Source organism: Neoarius graeffei, chromosome 7 (genome assembly GCF_027579695.1).
Source record: "Neoarius graeffei isolate fNeoGra1 chromosome 7, fNeoGra1.pri, whole genome shotgun sequence".
Taxonomy (NCBI): Eukaryota; Metazoa; Chordata; class Actinopteri; order Siluriformes; family Ariidae; genus Neoarius; species Neoarius graeffei.
Window position 1 is genome coordinate 5,619,210 of NC_083575.1, and position 20,873 is coordinate 5,640,082.

General features: G+C 40.1%; 1 protein-coding gene across 3 annotated transcripts in view; it reads right to left on the reverse strand.

Moving 5' to 3' along the window:
* zgc:172120 (uncharacterized protein LOC799440 homolog) overlaps positions 1–20,873 on the reverse strand; it is a 126,274-nt gene that overhangs the window by 13,415 nt on the left and 91,986 nt on the right. The window contains exons 4-5 of one of the 3 annotated variants that reach the window (XM_060925216.1): positions 8,816–9,051; positions 2,178–4,704 (exon numbers count right to left, since the gene is read on the reverse strand). In XM_060925216.1, the coding sequence (XP_060781199.1) occupies positions 8,864–9,051 (188 nt within the window). In that variant the 3' untranslated portion in view covers positions 2,178–4,704; positions 8,816–8,863. Of the gene's footprint in view, positions 1–2,177; positions 4,705–6,892; positions 9,052–20,873 lie in introns of those variants that run through there. The other 2 variants (XM_060925217.1, XM_060925215.1) reach the window with 2 other exon arrangements.

The following is a 20,873-nucleotide window of genomic DNA, read 5'->3' on the forward strand; positions in this document are numbered from 1 at the left end:
TAACACTGGCCACTAGGCGGTGTGTATGACTGGTAATTACTAACACTGGCCACTAGGCGGTGTGTATGACTGGTAATTACTAATACTGACCACTAGGCGGTGCGTATGACTGGTAATTACTAACACTGACCACTAGGCGGTGTGTATGACTGGTAATTACTAACACTGACCACTAGGCGGTGTGTATGACTGGTAATTACTAACACTGACCACTAGGCGGTGCGTATGACTGGTAATTACTAACACTGACCACTAGGCGGTGTGTATGACTGGTAATTACTAACACTGACCACTAGGCGGTGTGTATGACTGGTAATTACTAACACTGACCACTAGGCGGTGTGTATGACTGGTAATTACTAACACTGACCACTAGGCGGTGTGTATGGCTGGTAATTACTAACACTGGCTGGTAATTACTAAATTGTAGCTGTGTTTAATTCATCTCATCTCATTATCTCTAGCCGCTTTATCCTGTTCTACAGGGTCGCAGGCAAGCTGGAGCCTATCCCAGCTGACTACGGGCGAAAGGCGGGGTACACCCTGGACAAGTCGCCAGGTCATCACAGGGCTGACACATAGACACAGACAACCATTCACACTCACATTCACACCTACGCTCAATTTAGAGTCACCAGTTAACCTAACCTGCATGTCTTTGGACTGTGGGGGAAACCGGAGCACCCGGAGGAAACCCACGCGGACACGGGGAGAACATGCAAACTCCGCACAGAAAGGCCCTCGCCGGCCACGGGGCTCGAACCCGGACCTTCTTGCTGTGAGGCAACAGCGCTAACCCATTGAAAAACAGTCCTTGAAAATTTCATGTATCATGCATGAATAGTTTAAAAGTCATGACTTATGGAAATTAGGTCCGTTTTCTGTAGCACGCGTTTCAACAGTGAAATTGGGGCCACGCCCCTTTTTTAATCCCCTATATCTCAGAAACTAATGAAGGTACAAGCCTAAAATTTTGTACACTATTTATTGGGCACACTGACAATATTTCCAGAAAGTATGAAGCAAATCTGAGATGGTCAGTGGCGAACATTTTTCTAAATCTGGTGATTTGGGGTGGATTTACCCTTCCATCAACAAGATAACAAGAACATTAAAGATGCTCCTGATAGGTTGAGATAAAGCAAGGGATAATAATTCCACCGCAGCTCTATCAGCAGCTCTTCACACAGCAGTGCAATGGAAAGAGGGCGTACTGAAATATTTTGAAATCAATCTCAGATGGAGGTCATGCATGGCATTTTAAATGTGTGTATGAATGTGTATGTATATATGTGTGTATATATATGTATGTGTATATATGTATGTATGTGTGTGTGTATATGTGTGTATGTATGTATATATATATGTGTGTATGTGTGTATATATATATATATGTGTGTGTGTGTGTGTGTGTGTGTGTATATGTGTATATATATATGTATATGGATATGGTATGTAGTATATATTTATTTTTGTAATTATATATTTATATGGATAATCATGAAGTGTATATATGGTATATATTTTTATAGGTGTATTAATGTAGTTTGGATTTCGGGATAGTTAAAAAGGGGTGGGAAATTAAAAAAAGTATTGTACTTCTTCCCACTCCTTTTTCGAACAATGTGCGGTGTATTGTAATGTATTAGCTCTTTATGTTATTTTATTTATTCTTTTTTTTGTCACTTTTTTCATTTTCTTTCTTTTGTATGTACAAATAGCTACATACATTTTTATACATGTTCAAAATAAATAAATTCATTCATTCATTCAAAGGCAGGTTGTGGCAAAAATTTCATTGGGCGCTGCTCTACTTGATTTCTTGCCTCACAGTACAGCATTTCTCTCACCATGACAAATACAGAAGACAGACAGATCGTGTTTCTGATTGTTTGCAATTGCCAGGAAATATTTTTATCTGCTAGTCAGAAAGACTTCGTCACATTTTCTGGTTTATTCAAATATCTGCCTCTCCTTATCATCAACACTGACAAAACAAAGCCCCACCCCACCCACCTATACATATATTCATGAAACAGCGTTCCAGTGTTCTGACTGAATGCGGAGAGACGACTTTTCATTTTTGTCATGCCTGAACACAAGAACAAGACACCTCAAGATGACTTTATGATGAGTAATTAACAGCAGTCAAGAAAATACAGGTCTCAGACATTTATTGAGTGAATATGTTTCGAAATATGACAAATCTTTAAATCCAATAGCATTATTTAAAAAAAAAACGACAAGACAATGAGGCAAGGCTACTGATTTGGCAGTGAATGTTCCTTTTTAAAATAAGTTTACAATATGATCTTATATTAAGTAAAAAAAAGAAAAAAGTAAACCGCATGTTCAGTTTTGATGAGCTGACATCTGACTATTTCAAACTGAGAATAAATATCATATTTTGAAAAAAAAAAATGAAATGAAACCTGATGTGTTAAAAAATAGTAACAAATTCATTTCCTTAAGTGTTTGATTGTTTTTGCGTATTAAAGGGTTAACTTGATTAATATTAATCAGATCAGGTTTAATTCCAGTACAATCACTCATTTTCAGAGGTGGACAGTAACGAAGTACATTTGCTTGAGTACTGGACTTAAGTACACTTTTTGAGTATCTGTACTTAACTTGAGTATTATTTTTTTTGGAAACTTATGACTTTAACGTCACTACATTTGAAAGGAGAATATCGTACTTTTCACTCCACTACATTTCTATCAAGGTCCTCGTTACTCGTTACGATGAAGCAGCTTTGAAAGTGGATGTTTTTTCTTTTCTTTTCTAAAACGTGATTGATTTTTTCGCAGGTGACACTGAGACAGCCGATCAGTAATCACTAGGGTCACGTCACGTCCATAGACTGTATAAAATCAAGTTCAGTGATCTCTCAGCAGCGTTATTTGAACACAATCTGTTGATGACAGAATGGAAGGAAGCGGTTCTTCTGGGGAATGCACGCATTCATGGCCCATGAACCCATGTTTCAGTTTTCTGAAAGGATTAAAGATTCATTCCATTTTAAATGTTTGCTTTGTTTATCAAAAACAAATCACATCACGGTCTACAAAAACTCGCCGTCCAACCTGCGGAAGCATATTGAGGTACGTAAATGTTTTATTCCAAGAGAAAGCTTGTAATGAAGTTGTCTGTGCTTTTAGAGCTAGCGATAACGTTGTAATAGCTATGCAGTCTGGTTAGTCAAATGACTTTCTATGGATTTTCCCGCCAAGTTGCCATCGCCTTGTCCACGGCTAACGTTAACACATAGCTAGTTAACTTGGACACTGTTAGTTAGCATGTAAAAACGGAGTTACGCTAACGTGAATAACGTTAACTTATTTGAAGTCCTTGAAGAAATGTTTGAGCATAATCTTGCCAAATAAACAGAATGTAATAATAATAATAAATTTCTATGTGCATTCCATAACAATCTCAATGCCCTTACAATAATATATGTGAAATAATGATAATAATAATAAATAAATGTCTAAATGTCTACAAAAACTCATTTACATAAAAACATTATCAAAGAAAATACGAGAGGTGAGAGAAAGAGTCCAAACGCTCCGACAAAACTCCGACGAAACGTTGAGACTCCCCCCCCCGTCCCTCTCATAAATAATCACAAATCAATTATTCATGAAAAAATACTCAAATATAGAAAACCACGAAAGTTCAAAAATCTAAGACTGGAAGATGAGACATGTAAACTACCGTTCAAAAGTTTGGGGTCACCCAGACAATTTTGTGTTTTCCATGAAAAGTCACACTTTTATTTCCCACCATAAGTTGTAAAATGAATAGAAAATATAGTCAAGACATTTTTCTGGCCATTTTGAGCATTTAATCGACCCCACAAATGTGATGCTCCAGAAACTCAATCTGCTCAAAGGAAGGTCAGTTTTATAGCTTCTCTAAAGAGCTCAACTGTTTTCAGCTGTGCTAACATGATTGTACAAGGGTTTTCTAATCATCCATTAGCCTTCTGAGGCAATGAGCAAACACATTGTACCATTAGAACACTGGAGTGAGAGTTGCTGGAAATGGGCCTCTATACACCTATGGAGATATTGCACCAAAAACCAGACATTTGCAGCTAGAATAGTCATTTACCACATTAGCAATGTATAGAGTGGATTTCTGATTAGTTTAAAGTGATCTTCATTGAAAAGAACAGTGCTTTTCTTTCAAAAATAAGGACATTTCAAAGTGACCCCAAACTTTTGAACGGTAGTGTAGTACATAGTATATAGTACTCATAGGAAAAAAGAAAATAAGAAAGATGAGAGAAAGAATCCAACACCTCGGCAAACGAAACATTGAGATTCCTTCTCCCATCTCTCTCATAAAGATCACAATCAAGAAGACATAGAGATTCAAAAATCAAAAACTAGAAAGATGAAATATGTAAATCGAAAAGATAAGTCTTAAGTCCTTTTTTACAATCATTAATGTCAGTTGATTCTTTTAAGGCCTTTGGAAGTTGATTCCACAGTCTCGGTGCACATGAAGTGAACGCAAGCTTTCCATAAGTATCGGTTCTGTAAGGTGGCGTAGAAAGAACGGTGATGTTGTTACTGTTAAAGCGTAGTGTCCGTAGTGGCTTCTTCACCACCAGTAGATCACTGAGGTATGATGGCGCCAATCCATTGAGTACTTTGAAGGTCATCAACAAGATCTTGAATATTATCCTCTTCTTCACTGTCAGCCAATGAAGTGAGCGTAAGACAGGTGTGATTATTATTATTATTATTATGTAGAAATTGTTCTTTTCTAGTAGCATTAGCTTTTGAGTTTGAAAAGATTTTGCTAGCATGTCAGGTGGGGCGTCACTGACTAGCTAGCTTAACGTTAAACCACCATGATGGCACGGCACGTGTTCGTTTTGTGAATTCACATTTCTGTCTTTGGTAACGGCGTTCGGTTTTGTAAGCACTGTGGCAATAATACAACGATGCGTTGACAGAAAATGTACTTTTAATACTTAAGTATTTTTAAAAGCAACTACTTCAGTACTTACGTAAAAATTTGACTGGACAACTTTCACTTGTATCGGAGTAACATTTGACCAGTGGGATCTGTACTTTGACTTAAGTAATGAAGTTGGGTACTTTGTCCACCTCTGCTAATTTTCGACCACAGCACTGTCGTATCCTGGATTCTGATTGGTCCGAAGGTGTTGATTAATTTTCTATAACAGCAGCACTACCAGGAGTACAGCTACAAAGTACATGGTGATATTAATGCTCTTGTCGTTGCTACAGTAACGGCTCATTCACAGGGACTTGTACGTTGGACATGCTACATCACAAACTGAATAAAAACGTAATTGTAATCGACTAGATATGGTGAAGTCAGGAGATGTCTATTTATTTCGGATTGATGGAAGGAGTCTCCAGTGTCAGAAGTCAAGCTGGAACAAATAGATGAGTTTACATTCAGTGTAACTCTGAACGGATTGTTCATAATAATAATAATAATAATAATAATAATAATAATAATTGCTAGCACTGATAAATCACGATGGTGTAAGAGGAATAAAACCTCAGCACGTCGCTGGTATTGGAAAACGATCGACTTCAGAGTGGGATCTGATCACTGCGCTTCATCACAACACCTGGGAGTTGATTATTTTCCTGTAACAGCAGCACACACAGTGAACGTGTGCACGAAAGGGAAACGTCTTGTATTTGTTGCTTATTCCGTGAGAAAGTTCATATGAAAGAAGCCGAAACAGTTTAAAGGAGAAAAAACAGCTCGGCGTTTTGTAAGACACCGCTTCGAGGAAAGGCAGCATTGGTTTCAGGTAACGGAAAAGTGAATCAGGGGTTTGTGAGGAACCTTTGATCTCGCACTGAGCCCAAAGGACAGTAAGAGGAGATGTTTCTGCAATATCGAGTTAGAAAGAAAAAAACCCCTATTCAAGTCCACAAGACAATCGCATGGCTATCTGAGGTGTTGATTTCTGGTTCACGCATCATGTTCTGTTCTTCAACACATACAAGACCTGTCAGGACAAAGACTTCTTGAAACGTTCCTGCATCTCTGTAACAGATAATTAACAGTTATTCCACGAAATCGAGTCGTACGTGAGCTGAGGTGTGTAGCACCGAGATTGAGTGGAATAACTGTTTTATTCTCTCCACGTTCACTGGATTTTGAGAAACGGAGCATTTTTATTTTTTGCAAATTTGATCAATAAAAACTTGACACAAAACATCCGATAAAATCATTTCTGTTTTTATTTTCTTGTGTTTTGTTTTCGAGCAGTGATGCCACTAACGCGTTACTGTAGTCGGACTACTTTTTTTCAGTAACGAGTAGTCTAACGCAGTGCTATTTCCAAACCAGTAGTCAGATTTAAGTTACTTATCTAATACACTGTACGTTACTATTTTTGCGTTTCGGGGCGACGTAGGTTATTTATTTATTTATTTTTTGGCGACCTGGGTTATGTGACACGTTTCCTATGAGGTTACGTCATCTCCTCTCCACGCACGAGACAGATTTAAACAATGGAGGGAGAGAGGTACGCCTTTTGCACCTGGAAATACAGACATTATTTTGATTTTATTTCAGCTAAGGATGGCAACATAAAGGTTCGTTGTACACTCTGTGCTGGCGACAAAGTCTTGTCTGCCTTCAAGAATACAACATCAAACCTAAAGAAACATCTAAGATGTTCAATATAGGCCCATAAAATGTTCATTCATGTAGATAACTGCCATTAGATTCCGCAAAGTTAAATGAAGTCAAGACTTATTTTATTTTTATAAGAAGAAGTATTTATGTTAAATGAAGTCAAGAAAGACTATTTTATTTTTATAAGAAGTTTTTATTTTAAGTAAAGTCAAGAAAGACTGTCTTTATTTTTTTATAAAAACATGTAGGCCTATTTCTTTCAGGAAATAGTTTTCAAATATCAGTGTAATTTTTGATGTTCCGGTTAAAATGAATGTCAATAAAGTGAGTATTGGCAAAACTGGTAGTCATTTTTATGTTATGGGAATGGGGGATCATGTGCTGCTAAAAGTAACTAATAAAGTAACTTGTAATCTAACCAGGGCTTTGAACCGGTTCAAGGAACGAAAACGAAAACTGGGAACTTTTTCTATTTCACATGGAACAGAAACGAAACCAGAAACTTTATTATTTTTTATGTTCCGGAACAGAAACGCTTATTAAAAATAATGGTAACCGGTTAATACCGGTTTTTATTTCGTTCCTCAAAGTTTCCGTAGCCTACAAATAAAAAAGTCATTCTTCTCCTGCGCAAGTTTCTATGACCCGCTGGGGTTCACTTCCTGTGTGACGTTCGCTGACTGAATGGAGAGAGCGGGAGGGTGGACTACTATCACGTCTCCACATCTTAAATAAGAGGTAAATATTGCAGTCTATCGTTATTCAAAAATGTCAATTTCAAACACGATATCAATATATTTGTCCACGTTAATGAGAGGCTCGCGAACATTAAATGACGTTAACCTCTGTTAGCCTATCAATGCATAGGGCCTGACTAGCCTTTGGTAACACACTAAACGAATTCTCTTTCATTTTTGGCACTTTTTCTGTTTGTGTAGATGGGAAGACATACTGAGAATCCAAATCACCAACATTTGAAATAATAATTGTTTTGAATTATTTCTTGTCTTATTTAATGAAGGTTGTAATAGAATTAGCCTACATTTGGCTTAAGCTGGATGAGACAGAGACATCATTTTATAGCCATTTGTTAAACAGCTGACAGGGAACGTAATTAACCGTTCCGGGAACGAAATTTTTTTGTTCTAACCGGTTCGGGAACGTCTATTTAATGGTGGAACCCAAAACCGGAAACGTTAAAATTCCGTTTCTGTTCGGAACGAACCAATAGGAAAAAAATTCTGGTTCAAAGCCCTGAATCTAACTTAGTTACTTTTGAAAGCAAGTCGTCAGTAACTTAACTAAGTTTCTTTTTAAAGAAGTAGTCAGTAGTCAGATTACTGTTTCAAAGTAACTATGGCAACACTGTTTTCGAGTAGAGTTTTTATTTCGTCCTTGTTTTTTTCAGCAACACGCGCCGCCATTTTGTTTTTCTCTACTCACGGTATATGACCTGATATCCTAGTAGTAGAGTAGCCAATCAGAGCGCACAATTGCTCATGTCCAGTTAATGTAGATAGAATAATCCCAATTATTCCAGTGTATCATCTCTCTTACTTGACAACATCCTGTTTTGTAGCATATTGAAAAAAAAATTATATATATATTTTTTCTATAAGCTAGAAAAATGTTCTAGGAACACTTCCAGCACCAAAGCACTGACACAGATAAATTTCTCCTGGTAAATTTCATCACATCAACAATGACACACCTTTTTAAAAATTCTGGTTATTGCAAACGTGATCTCACCAAGCACACCTTTCCCTCATCACGTTCGTGTTCCTGGTTTCTGTTTCTCCCTGACTTTCATGTCTGTTGTCATAAATTCCTTTCAGCCAAACTCCTAACTCTTGGGAAATAAAAGGCGTGGTGAGATCACATTGCTCTTGTGTGTTCCCATGTTTCTGGTAAGTTATTGATTCAAGAATGACCTGTCATACTTCTTATCTATTTCCAGTTACATTTCATTTTGGAACTCGAAACGTTTTTTTTTTTTTTCTGGTTCTTGCAGTTTTTGCATTCCTTGCATTCGCTTATCAGACAATGTATTGAGCTACACTCATCGTGTATACGGCGTCATGGGACTCAGGGATGGATAAACGTCTGTGTGAGACGCAACACATGGAGCTCACGATGAAAAGTAATCTGAAGTCACGTCCACCTCTCTCACCTCTCTCTCACCAAGCCAAAGCAGGACTGAGACGGAGAAATAAAAGTCTCAGAGCGAGCCCGTTTCGTTCTCGTTCCTCCTGCTTGCAGTGCCGTTGGTGAACAGATGCGAATGACGCCAAGCTGTTCTCCGCATCTTTATCAGCAGGATTATGACACATAGTAACAGCAGGACGCACAGCACACAAAAAACGGTGAAGGCCGTCGTGATCGCTCTGCAGCTGTGATTCTCTCCATCTACAAAACAAAACGAAGTGTGTTAGTGCTACGAGTACAGTGTGTTTATACATGGACACTCAGGACACGTCACTTCCCTTACACCCATCTGCTGTTTGATGCGGTTCTCTAATCAGCAGCACGATGCATCGAATCATGCAGATCCAAATCAAGAGCTTCAGCTAATTAATGCTCACAGTGTTCAAACATCAGAACGGGAAAAACTGTGATCTCACAGTGAAGCACGGGCGATTGCTCTAAGACAACGAGGGAGGCTCAGCCTCCTCTAAAAATGACGAACATCGTGTAGGATGAATTGCGCTAGGCTTATGTTATAGCCGACCTTATAACATTGCTATTTCAGATCCAGAATCATAGAAATATATGTGCTCAACCCAACTACAGTGCGAAATCATTCCGTTATAACTTTCCCCAGTTCGCCTAATGTGTGCGTGAGTTTTTCCCCCTCGTGACAGCGCGATGCAGCCCAGCCTCAGTGCACTTCAATGGCATTTGGGAGCTCTGCGCTTTTCAATATCAAAATGCAAGACGGTTATTGGACAAATACTGCGAAAACGCCCGCCCACCAGACTCCCAGCCTCACATGGGAGGGACATGGCAAAGCTTTCCGCGAGGAGACTGGTGATTGGTGAAAGCGGCCGGATATTTTCTTTGATTGACAGCTCGTTTCAACTATAGACAGGCAGCGGTGAATCTCAGTTCAGTCCCATGCGGATTCGCAAGTGCTGTGGTGTACTGTAAGAGATCAGCTTACATTTCGATTTCATTCATTACATACGGTTTCTACCAGCTTTTTTAGTTTGTATATATTTTCATTGTAAATAAAGTGTAAATATAGTGTTGTCAAGTTTGCTATCTTAGTTCCAGAAATTTCGTTTAAGTGACTGAACTTGAACTTGAGGCGGCTAGTCAGCTAGCAAGAAAGCTGCGCACGGATGCCAAGCATTGCTGATTTAATTTTGGTGAAGCCATTTGCCAGTCTTCCTTTCGAGGAAAAAATTAAAATTAAAGAGCAGGGTAGACCAACGCCTCAAATTGACTTGGTGAAAAAGGTAGGGAATAATACTCATTCCTTTCAGCTCTCCTGGTACGAGAAAGTGAATTGGCTAACAGCAAGTGACCCACATCAACAACAGTAAAAAGGCTACTTTAGTAATATGTCATGGATGGACCAAAAATATAGAATCTATTTAAAATGTTTATGCTGAGTATATTATATTGGAGGCGGCACGGTGGTGTAGTGGTTAGCGCTGTCGCCTCACAGCAAGAAGGTCCTGGGTTCGAGCCCCGTGGCCGGTGAGGGCCTTTCTGTGTGGAGTTTGCATGTTCTCCCCGTGTCCGCATGGGTTTCCTCCGGGTGCTCCGGTTTCCCCCACAGTCCAAAGACATGCAGGTTAGGTTAACTGGTGACTCTAAATTGAGCGTAGGTGTGAATGTGAGTGTGAATGGTTGTCTGTGTCTATGTGTCAGCCCTGTGATGACCTGGCGACTTGTCCAGGGTGTACCCCGCCTTTCGCCCGTAGTCAGCTGGGATAGGCTCCAGCTTGCCTGCGACCCTGTAGAAGGATAAAGTGGCTAGAGATAATGAGATGAGATGAGATATTATATTGGAATATATATTTTTCTGGATATGAATTAAACACAGCTACAATTTGGAAAACATTTTTAAACAAAAACACAGCCGAGAATATTTCACACTACAGACCTGGATTAAAAGTGAAGGGTTATCAAAATTGTCAATAAAACATTTCTCAGTCAAAATAAGTAAAATATAGGGAAAGTGTCATTGAATGAAATGTGTGGCCCCCAGCTCTACTGCTGAGGTTCCTGACAAAGAGCTGCTTTCAATAATGATCAATTTTTAAACAACATGCCACAATTTTAAAATATAAAATGTTAAAATATACCCCCCCCCAACACCACCATCATGTATATTGGACAGTAGGCTAATGGGCCAAAAGAACCTGTTATTTCACAGTTTGTGACCCTGCCAACAATCAGCCAGATCAGAGGCAAGAGTATGGGCAAAATTGATGTGTTTTTTCTTTTAAAATCTGGAAATATCGTAACCGACCAGCCTCCCCTGTTTGAAAAACTACCAGTCGCCACTGCAGTGAAGTGTGACTTTCTTTCACACTTGGTTTGAGCCAGATGAGTATGAGGTTTGAGTATTTCAGAAACGGCTGATCTCCTGGGGTTTTCACACACAACAGTCTCAGCACAGAATGGTGCGGAAAACAAAAAAAACCCCATGGAGTTGAGTGAGTGAGTGAGTGAGAGTTCTGTGGGTGGAAACAAACGCCTTGCTGATAAGAGAGCTCAGAGGAAAATGGCCGGATTGGTTCGAGCTTTTTTGCCAGGAAGGATATCATAACTCATATAATCACTCTTGACAACTGTGGTGAGCAGAAAAGCATCTCAGCATGCAACAGCAGAACATCAGGTCACACTGGGTTCCAGTCCTGCAGCCAAGAACAGGGATCTTAGAATCAAAAACAGGTTCCTATTAAAGTGGCCAGTGAGTGAGTGGATAATCTTGTATCCATATTTGGATGGGGAAATGGGTATTTCCGCAATTCTGATCTATTGTCCTGTATATTTTTGGTGTTTTTACTGTAAGAGTATGAAAATGACAAAGTTGACAGCCTGAGCAAGGACGCGCTATCCTAATGGGCTTCATGGGCAGCTGCCCAGGGCCTCGGCCACTAGGGGGTCTCGGAGGTAGCGAGATCGGAAAATATGAAACGATATTTTCAGAAGTTTTGATCATATTGATAACATTTTTGATGCATTTCGCCACCCGTAAGGAAGCCCACCTTGTCCCGTCGCATAAATCACCCGTCATTGTCAATATGATCACTGTCCACCATGTCTTCACACGCTACGCCAGCTTGAGTTCAATGATTTAATTAATGACTTCGCTTTCCAGAAAAGTAGGAAAGTGCTCTTGTAAGTTGACCCATGGCTGTCAAACTGAATGCGCAAAGCTGTGTGCCGCTGCTGTTTGGGACATTACGTGTGTGAAAGGATGAAATGTTTCACATAGCCTAACATTTTGAGATTTATTTCTGAGAAGCAAGATATTTTTCTTTCTTTGTTATCGCTCTTTGTTTTCACAAGTTAAAAGTCGCCTGGATTCCAAAATGAAAACGAACGGTTATATACCAAATGAATGTTCTTGTTCTGAATACTAAAGAAACTGTTGTAGGCCGAGGTTACGTTCTTGACATGTTGTTCATTGACTCACTCATTCAAAGGCTTCTTGAGGCTAAACTTTCGTTAACCAGACTTGTTAACCGTGACGTCTGATGGATTTTTTCACCATGCAATTGCCTGTTTCACCATTGCTTTTTCTCGATTAAATAGGTGTTGATGGATATAAAGTTTGATCGTTCAATAGTGTTTCTAATTGTGCCACTGTCATTATTTAAGTTTCTGTGTCTAGTTAGACAGGCACGTCTGAGGGGGTGAATTTGCTGAGCGCAGTTAACAAAAGGCAGGGGTGGGGCCTCGGGGGGTGTGTGTCTGCCCAGGGCCTCGGCAAGGGTTAACGCGGACCTGAGCCTGAGTATCACTTGTAGTTCAATCACGACAACTTTTACATTCTCACCACTGGATCCCGTCATCTTCAGATCTTCGGTGTGTATGTGTGGGTGTGTGTGTGTGAGAACAGCAAGCAGCTTGGGAGGAATAATGTGATGAACAATGATAAATGTAGTCGTAATAATAGTAATCATGTTGATTTTATTAAGTGTCACAATGTTTGCTTTCATTTAATTGCCACAAATCTGGCACCAATGGAGCCGTCATGAATCTCTGTTGAAAGGAAAACTCCATCCTGAAACACATTCAGTACCTTTATATCAGAATATTTCTGATGAGTTTTGAGATTCTGCAGCTCCATCAGCAGGTCTTCACACAGCAGTGCAATGGAAAGAGGGCGTACTGACATATTTTGAAATCAATCTCAGATGGAGGTCATGCATAGCGTTTTAAATGCAGGTTGTAGCAAAAATTTCATTGGGCACTGCTCTACTTGATTTCTTGCCTCACAGTACAGCGTTTCTCTCACCATGACAAATACAGAAGACAGACAGATCGTGTTTCTGATTGTTTGCAATCGCCAGGAAAAATTTTTATCTGCTAGTCAGAAAGACTTCGTCACGTTTTCTGGTTTATTCAAATATCTGCCTCTCCTTATCATCAACACTGGAAAAAACAAACAAACAAACAAACAAACAAAACCACACACATTCCATAAGAGAGCACTTTTCAGATTTAAAAAGAAAACATAATGAAGGCTGCTGGGTTTTGGTGTAAAATGAAGAAGCGAGTGTGACAGTCAAAGTGTGCAGAAGAACTGTGGCTGGTTCTGGAAGACGCTCAGTAAAACCTACAGATCATTTCCGCATAAAACTGCACTCACTGGACTTCAGACTACTGTTTTTTATTTTTATTTTTTAAGCAAAGGGTCGTCTCACACCAAATATTGACTTTGTTTCATTTATTATGGCTCACTGATTACGGTTTATAGTATTTTTTTTAATGTTGAAACATTTCATTTCATTATCTTTTAAGCCATTTTTGGCCGACAGCATTTCTTTACTCAAGCGAGTAGGACGCTTCTTTGCTTTGCTCCTGCTTGATCTTTATTTTATTTTACTTTTTCACTTAATTTCCACTATTTCTTCATTTTATTTTTCACCTTTACAAGATAAGTTAGCTTTTAAAACAAAATGCCAGGTGGCAAAAAATCCAGGAGATCCTGCAGAAAATGCACAGAACTAGAACAGAGGATTTCTATCCTGGAATCAAAGATTGATGCCCTGCCAAAGACGGACGAACTAAGAGAGATATCTCACGAAAGGAGTACAGAAACAGTGGCTGAGAATGCAGAGATTGCACCCCGACAGGCCGATGGCATTGCAGATCGAGTGGATGAATACATCGATCTAACAGAGCAAAATGTGAGTACAGAAAACTGGCACACGATGGGTGGCAGGCCCAAAAATAAAAACAGAATTACCGCAACACCAGTTCGTTCTGATACTATGCAACCCATGCTCCACAGCCATGCTATTAGAAATAGAGCCAGGTCTACAAACTACAATAGGATTTACAGTCCTATGGAAAATCCACAGCCCATAAGGCTTCAGAACAAATTTGAATGCCTCAGGGATGTGGAAGCGGAATTTTCAGGTGGACAAGCACATCATAGAAAGAGATCGCACCACAACCGAAGAGCTGTGGGAAGAGGCAAAAAGCAGCTCGTAACACCACCTGATCCCACAACCCTTGTTCTTGGTGATTCCACTGTAAGACATTTAAAAGGACATGGGATGATTATTTGCTGCCTTCCAAATGCATCCATCTCTGACACCAAAGACAGCATTTTGAAACTCATGTCCGAGCATAAAACTATCAAACGTATTGTTGTGCATGTGGGAGCAAATGATGTTTTCAGAGAACAGCTGTTTGTCCAAGATGATTTCAGAAAACTTTTTTCTGACCTCTATAAGACTGGAATACAATCTTTTATCAATGGCCCACTCCCTGCAAGGGGAAGCTTTGCATTTACTAGACTCTTCAGTCTTAACACCTGGCTTGGAAAAACTTGTTTTTTATTTGGTATGAACTTCATAGACTCCACCAACTCTCCAGGTTGGTGGAGAAGTCCTGCCTCAAGTGGAGGAGTTTAAGTATCTCGGGATCTTGTTCACGAGTGAGGGAAGGATGGAGCGTGAGATCAACAGGCGGATCGGTGCAGCCTCTGCAGTGATGCGGTTGCTTTACCAGTCCGTCGTGGTGAAGAAGGAGCTGAGCCAAAAGGCGAAGCTCTCAATTTACCGGTTGATCTACGTTCCGACTCTCACCTATGGTCATGAACTTTGGGTAATGACTGAAAGAACAAGATCGCGGATACAAGCGGCCAAAATGAGTTTCCTTCACAGGGTGGCTGGGCGCTCCCTTAGAGATAGGGTGAGAAGCACAGTCACTCGGGAGGAGCTCGGAGTAGAGCCACTGCTCCTCCACTTCGAGAGGAATCAACTGAGGTGGCTTGGGCATCTTTTTCGGATGCCTCCTGGACGCCTCCCTGGGGAGGTGTTCCAGGCATGTCCCCCCGGGAGGAGGCCCCGGGGAGGACCCAGGACATGCTGGAGGGACTATGTCTCTCGGCTGGCCTGGAAACGCCTCGGTGTTCTTCCTGAGGAGCTGGCCAAGGTGTCTGGGGAAAGGGAAGTTTGGGCTTCCATGCTTAGACTGCTGCCTCCGCGACCCGGCCCCGGATAAAGCGGAAGAAGACGAGACCAGACGAGATGAACTTCATAGACAATTTTAACCTTTTCTGGAATCGCAGAGAATTCTTCAAGCCAAATAGCACTGAACTCAGCCAGATTGGGACCAAAGTTTTGGCTGATCACTACAGCCTCTCTCTCCAGCATGCATTCTTTTCTTAGCCAACATTGAGCAGAACTGCTGATAAGTGCTCACAGACTGACCCAGTTACAGATATCAACAATACCTCTGCAAAGCCAAAACAACTACCCATGCAAGCACAGCAGAGATGCTTCAACAAGGACACACAACCATCTGGGGCAGACTGCCAAGAACCATCTGGGGCAGACTGCCAAGGACATCAACAATCACATGGAGAATGTGAGCATGTTGTTAACAATGGGCAGTCACAGGTATCTGCATCGCCCATCCAGATTGAGGACCTGACCAAAGACAATCATGCCAAGGCTGCATCATTCACATCTCGACCCCATGCAAGTATCACAGAGACTGTCAGGGAGACACTCACAAAGACCTCACCAAAGTCCCAATCTCAGTCTCGCTCTTCTGACTTTGTTGTACCATCTCTGTCTCCCCCCTGCATGGATTTCCCTAAAAGTATGCAGAGATTGCTGCCAATGGCTGCACTCTCTTTTTCCAGCCCAAATCATTCGCGACAAGCAGTGTACCCAGTTCATCGAAAATCAACCAACAGACTGAACTGTGTTCGCCAGGACTTTCAGCTGGCTACCAATCTTTTTCACCATCTAAAAAATACATGACATCTCCAATCCTTCCCCCTCCCAACCTCATGGAACATACAGAGAGTCTTGTATGATGTGCTGTGGGTCCCTGCATTGGGTGTAGTTTTGAAAACAAGCTGGGACCCAGTATGCCTATGCCATTCTCTATTCCTGTGTTGATAAGAAATAGAAAACATAGAGCATATTTAACCCAGGGGGTAAACCAGTCTAGTCTCCTTCCTGTTTCAAAACAACATCAGAGTGCCCAAGAGGATATTACTTCTAGACTTTCTGTAAAGCTAGCTCTTCTGAACGTTAGATCACTTTCAAACAAGTCATTTTTAATTAATGATCTTATTTGCAAACACAATCTTGATTTTTTGCTTCTAACTGAAACTTGGCTGGATCAAGCAAAGAGTGCTACCACCCTTATTGAAGCAGCCCCCCAAATTTTAATTTCATGAGTGCTACCCGACATGGGAAAGGTGGAGGGATCGCAAATATATTCAAAGCCTCTTTTCAATGTAAACAATCCTCACTTGGTGATTTTACATCCTTTGAACACTTATGTGCACTTGTTACATGCTCTCCTAACATACTGTTATTAACTATTTACAGGCCTCTGAGACATTCAGCCAAAGTTTTTCTGGAAGAGTTTGGTGAACTGTTGTTAGTCATTTGCTTAGAGTTTGACTGTCTTATTATATCTGGGGATTTTAACTTGCATGTAGATAATCCTGAAAACACTTATGCCAGAGAACTACTTGCACTTATTGACAACTTCAACCTAGTACAACATGTACAGGGGCCGACCCACTCTCGTGGTCATACCCTTGACCTCGTTATCACAAAGGGTCTTATTGTTTCTACTACTGTTGTTGACCTGGCCTTATCTGATCATTTCTGTGTTTTGTCTGATGTTTCTATGTCCCCTCACATTCAGAACAGCTCAACGACTATGGGTAGGAGAGTCATAAACGACAACACGTGTTCTCTTTGAGCAAGCTCTCTCACGGATCTCAACTAAAATGTCAGACTCTGTAGACGACTTACTGGAAATTTTTAATTTAAATATGACACAAATTATGGATGATATTGCTCCATTCAAAATCAAAAGAGTCAATGACAAGCAGAAAGCACCATGGAAGCAATACCCAGCTGTTAAATTGCTAAAGAGAGAATGTAGGAAGACTGAAAGAAAATGGCGCAAATCTAAACTTCACATCCATTATCAAATCCATAAAGAGATGTTTTGTAAATATAATTATGAAATTGGTAAAGCAAGACAGTCTTTCTTCTCCAACATCATCAACAGGAATATGAACAATGCCCGTGTGCTATTTTCAACAGTAGAGAAGCTAACTAATCCCCCACAACAATTAGCACCTGAACTTCTCAGTTAATAAATGCAATGAGTTTGCATCCTTCTTCAAAGGTAAAATTAATAAAATACGGCAGATATTGCTCATAATATATCTCAGTTGCAAATGTAGGTATCATGCCGCCATCTTGTGTCAGAACTACAATTCCCAGGCAACTTCCGCGTGACCTACGTCACGCGTGGGCGGGATCATCTACGTCAGTCCGCCATGCACGTATAAGTCCAAGCGGAAGCTCCGCCATTTTGTCTCTCGCATCCGGATTTCAACGAGTCTAGACGCACAAAAGGGATGCTCTCCACCCAAAAAGACGTCTTCTTTCTTGCAAGATCCATCACTCAGCGCGATTTTCTTTCTTACCCTTGGCAAAGGTAAACTCTAGAGTCACGCGATCTTTAAACTTAACCTGAGTTACAACCGGTTTACTTGTATTAGAAGTGACGTCAGCCCAGGCAGTTAAAAGTTAAGAAGCAATTGAATCCTTTTTAACTCAAAAGCGCTGTGCATCTTATTCTGATCAGAGACTTTTCCTCACGAACGCTGAGGTTCGGACCAAGAATCCTCTGCTTTCCACGGGAACCACCCAAGTGCTCTGCTGGACCCGAAAGTTTTCTACGCCTCCATCACGAGCGGCTCACGTGCTCCCACGGCGAGGCCCAAAACTACACCGGCGAATAGTTCTTCATATCTTGCTAAAGGCAGGATTAAGTAAGATTTTGGCATTTGGGCATAATTAGGATAGTCTTAGGAATTTGCTTTTATTGAAATAGTGTGAAGTTAAACCCAGGTTTATCTGTTACACTGTTAGACACGCAGCGTGTTGATTTATTTTGGTTCTATGTTCTCTCAATTGTTTAATAGGCTGCGCATGCTCCTCTCTGACTAACACCAATTTCCTTATCATACATTTTGACCTTATCAAGGTTTCAGTGAGTTTGGTAATGTTATGAGTGTGGAATCTTTTTGTTACTGAGAAAACACGTGCTCAACAGGCCTGACCAGGCCTGATACACTTTAGACAGCTTCCCTTTGTCTTTAGCAACACGTGCTCAGTAGGCCTCACCAGGCCTAACAAACACACTTTAGCTAGGCCATAGGGCCTTTCACAAACACACACTAGCAACACAAGGCTAATCTAGGCCTCCACCACGTGTAGTTAGCTACACGAGGCTAAACACATGGTCAAGTCAACAGAGCAACAGAGCTAATACTTTGTTCTATTTAGATAACATTCCTTTGTTTTAGCTAGCAACAAGCTAGGCCATACACACACACCACACATGTATATACACACCTCACTGCTTGTATATATTGATTTATTATTTTTATCTTTATAATAAATTCATTTATTAAACAAACTGTTTATTTGTGTGAACAATATATGAAGTCCCCAATCTCCCTCAAATTCAAAAGGGTGCATATAAAAGTTATGTAATGTGGTAAGTGATCGTAATAATTTGGAAATATACCATAATCTAGCTGTTTGGTAATTCATCCAGGATTAATGGTATGATTCACTAAACGATTCACTAAACGATTCATTGAACGATTCACTAAACGATTCATTGAACGATTCACTAAATGATTCATTGAACGATTCACTAAATGATTCACTGAATGATTCACTTCAAATGAGACTGATTCTATGGTATGATTCAATTCAAATGAGTCAAAGTAAACGATTCAATGGGATTGATTCATTTTAATTATTGACCTTCAAAATTTAATGAGACTGATTTAATGAGATTGATCACTTAATTTCAATAATTAACTGATTGCACCCACACAAATAACTGAAAAGTTGCAATCACCAGTGACACAGACAGACAATTTCAACACAATGTCAGAATTTTGTTTGATTGATTACGAGACTCTTGAAAAAACTGTACAAAATCTCAGTTCCTCAACATCTGAATTGGACATTCTGCCCACCAACTTTTTTAAGTCTGTTCTTCACCTCATAATTACAGATGTGCTTCAGATCATAAATACATCCCTAGAGACTGGCATTGTTCCTGTGTCCCTGAAAAAAGACGTTGTAAAGCCCCTACTTAAAAAGAATAATCTGGATGCTTCAGTATTGAACAACTACAAGCCAATATCAAATCTACCATTCATCGGGAAAATCCTTGAAAAAATTGTCTTCAATCAATTAACTGCCTTCTTGATATCAAACAGCTGTTTTGATAACTTTCAGTCAGGATTCCGTGCCAATCATAGCACTGAAACAGCGCTGATTAAAGTTATAAATGACATACGTCTTAATACTGATGCAGGCAAAACATCGGTCCTGGTGTTACTGGACCTCAGTGCAGCTTTTGATACTGTTGATCACAACATACTGCTATATCGACTTGAACACTGGGTTAGGTTGACTGGTAAAGTTATCAATTGGTTAAAATCATACTTAAAAGATAGAAGCTTCTTTGTTACCATGGGAAATTGTACCTCAACATCAATGTCCTTGACCTGTGGTGTCCCCCAGGGGTCGATCCTTGGACCATTACTATTCAACCTTTATATGCTTCCACTTGGACAAATTATCAAGAACAACTCAATTTTGTATCACTGCTATGCAGATGACACCCAAATTTATTTTGCTCTATCACCTAATGATTATGCCCCCCTTGAATGTCTCCACCAGTGTATCGACCAAATCAACAACTGGATGTCACAAAATTTTCTTCAGCTGAACACAGATAAAACAGAAGTAATTCTATTTGGGAAAAAAGATGAAAGACTCAGGATTACCACTATTCTTGACACAAAGGGGATTAAAACAAAAGATATGGTTAAAAATCTTGGTGTTTTCATTGACAGCGAGCTAAACTTTGACAGTCACATGAAAGCAATCACTAAATCGGCATTTTATCACCTAAAAAACATTTCCAAACTAAGAGGACTTGTGTCAAAAAATGATCTGGAAAAACTTATACATGCCTTCATCTCTAGTAGGGTTGATTACTGCAATGGCCTTTTCACAGGCCTGCCAAAAAAGACCATCAAACAACTTCAGGTGGTTCAAAATGCAGCGGCTAGGGTTCTCGCACGAACAAAAAGAACAGAGCACATTACTCCAATTCTAAGGTCCCTTCACTGGCTTTCAGTAAGCTACAGAATTGACTTTAAAGCATTGCTGCTGGTGTACAAATCTCTAAACGGTACAGGGCCCAATTACCTCTCTGATATGTTGCAGCGGCCTAACCCAATCAGATCTACCAGATCGCAGCAGCAAAATTTACTGGTAAAACCTGTTGTTAAAACAAAGTGTGGTGAAGCAGCTTTTAGCTACTATGCAGTACAGCTATGGAACCAACTGCCAGAGGACATCAAAAATGCTCCTGCTGTTGGCAGCTTCAAATCTAGACTAAAGACCAAGCTGTTCTCAGATGCTTTCTGCTAACTGATAAATATCATCGTCTTT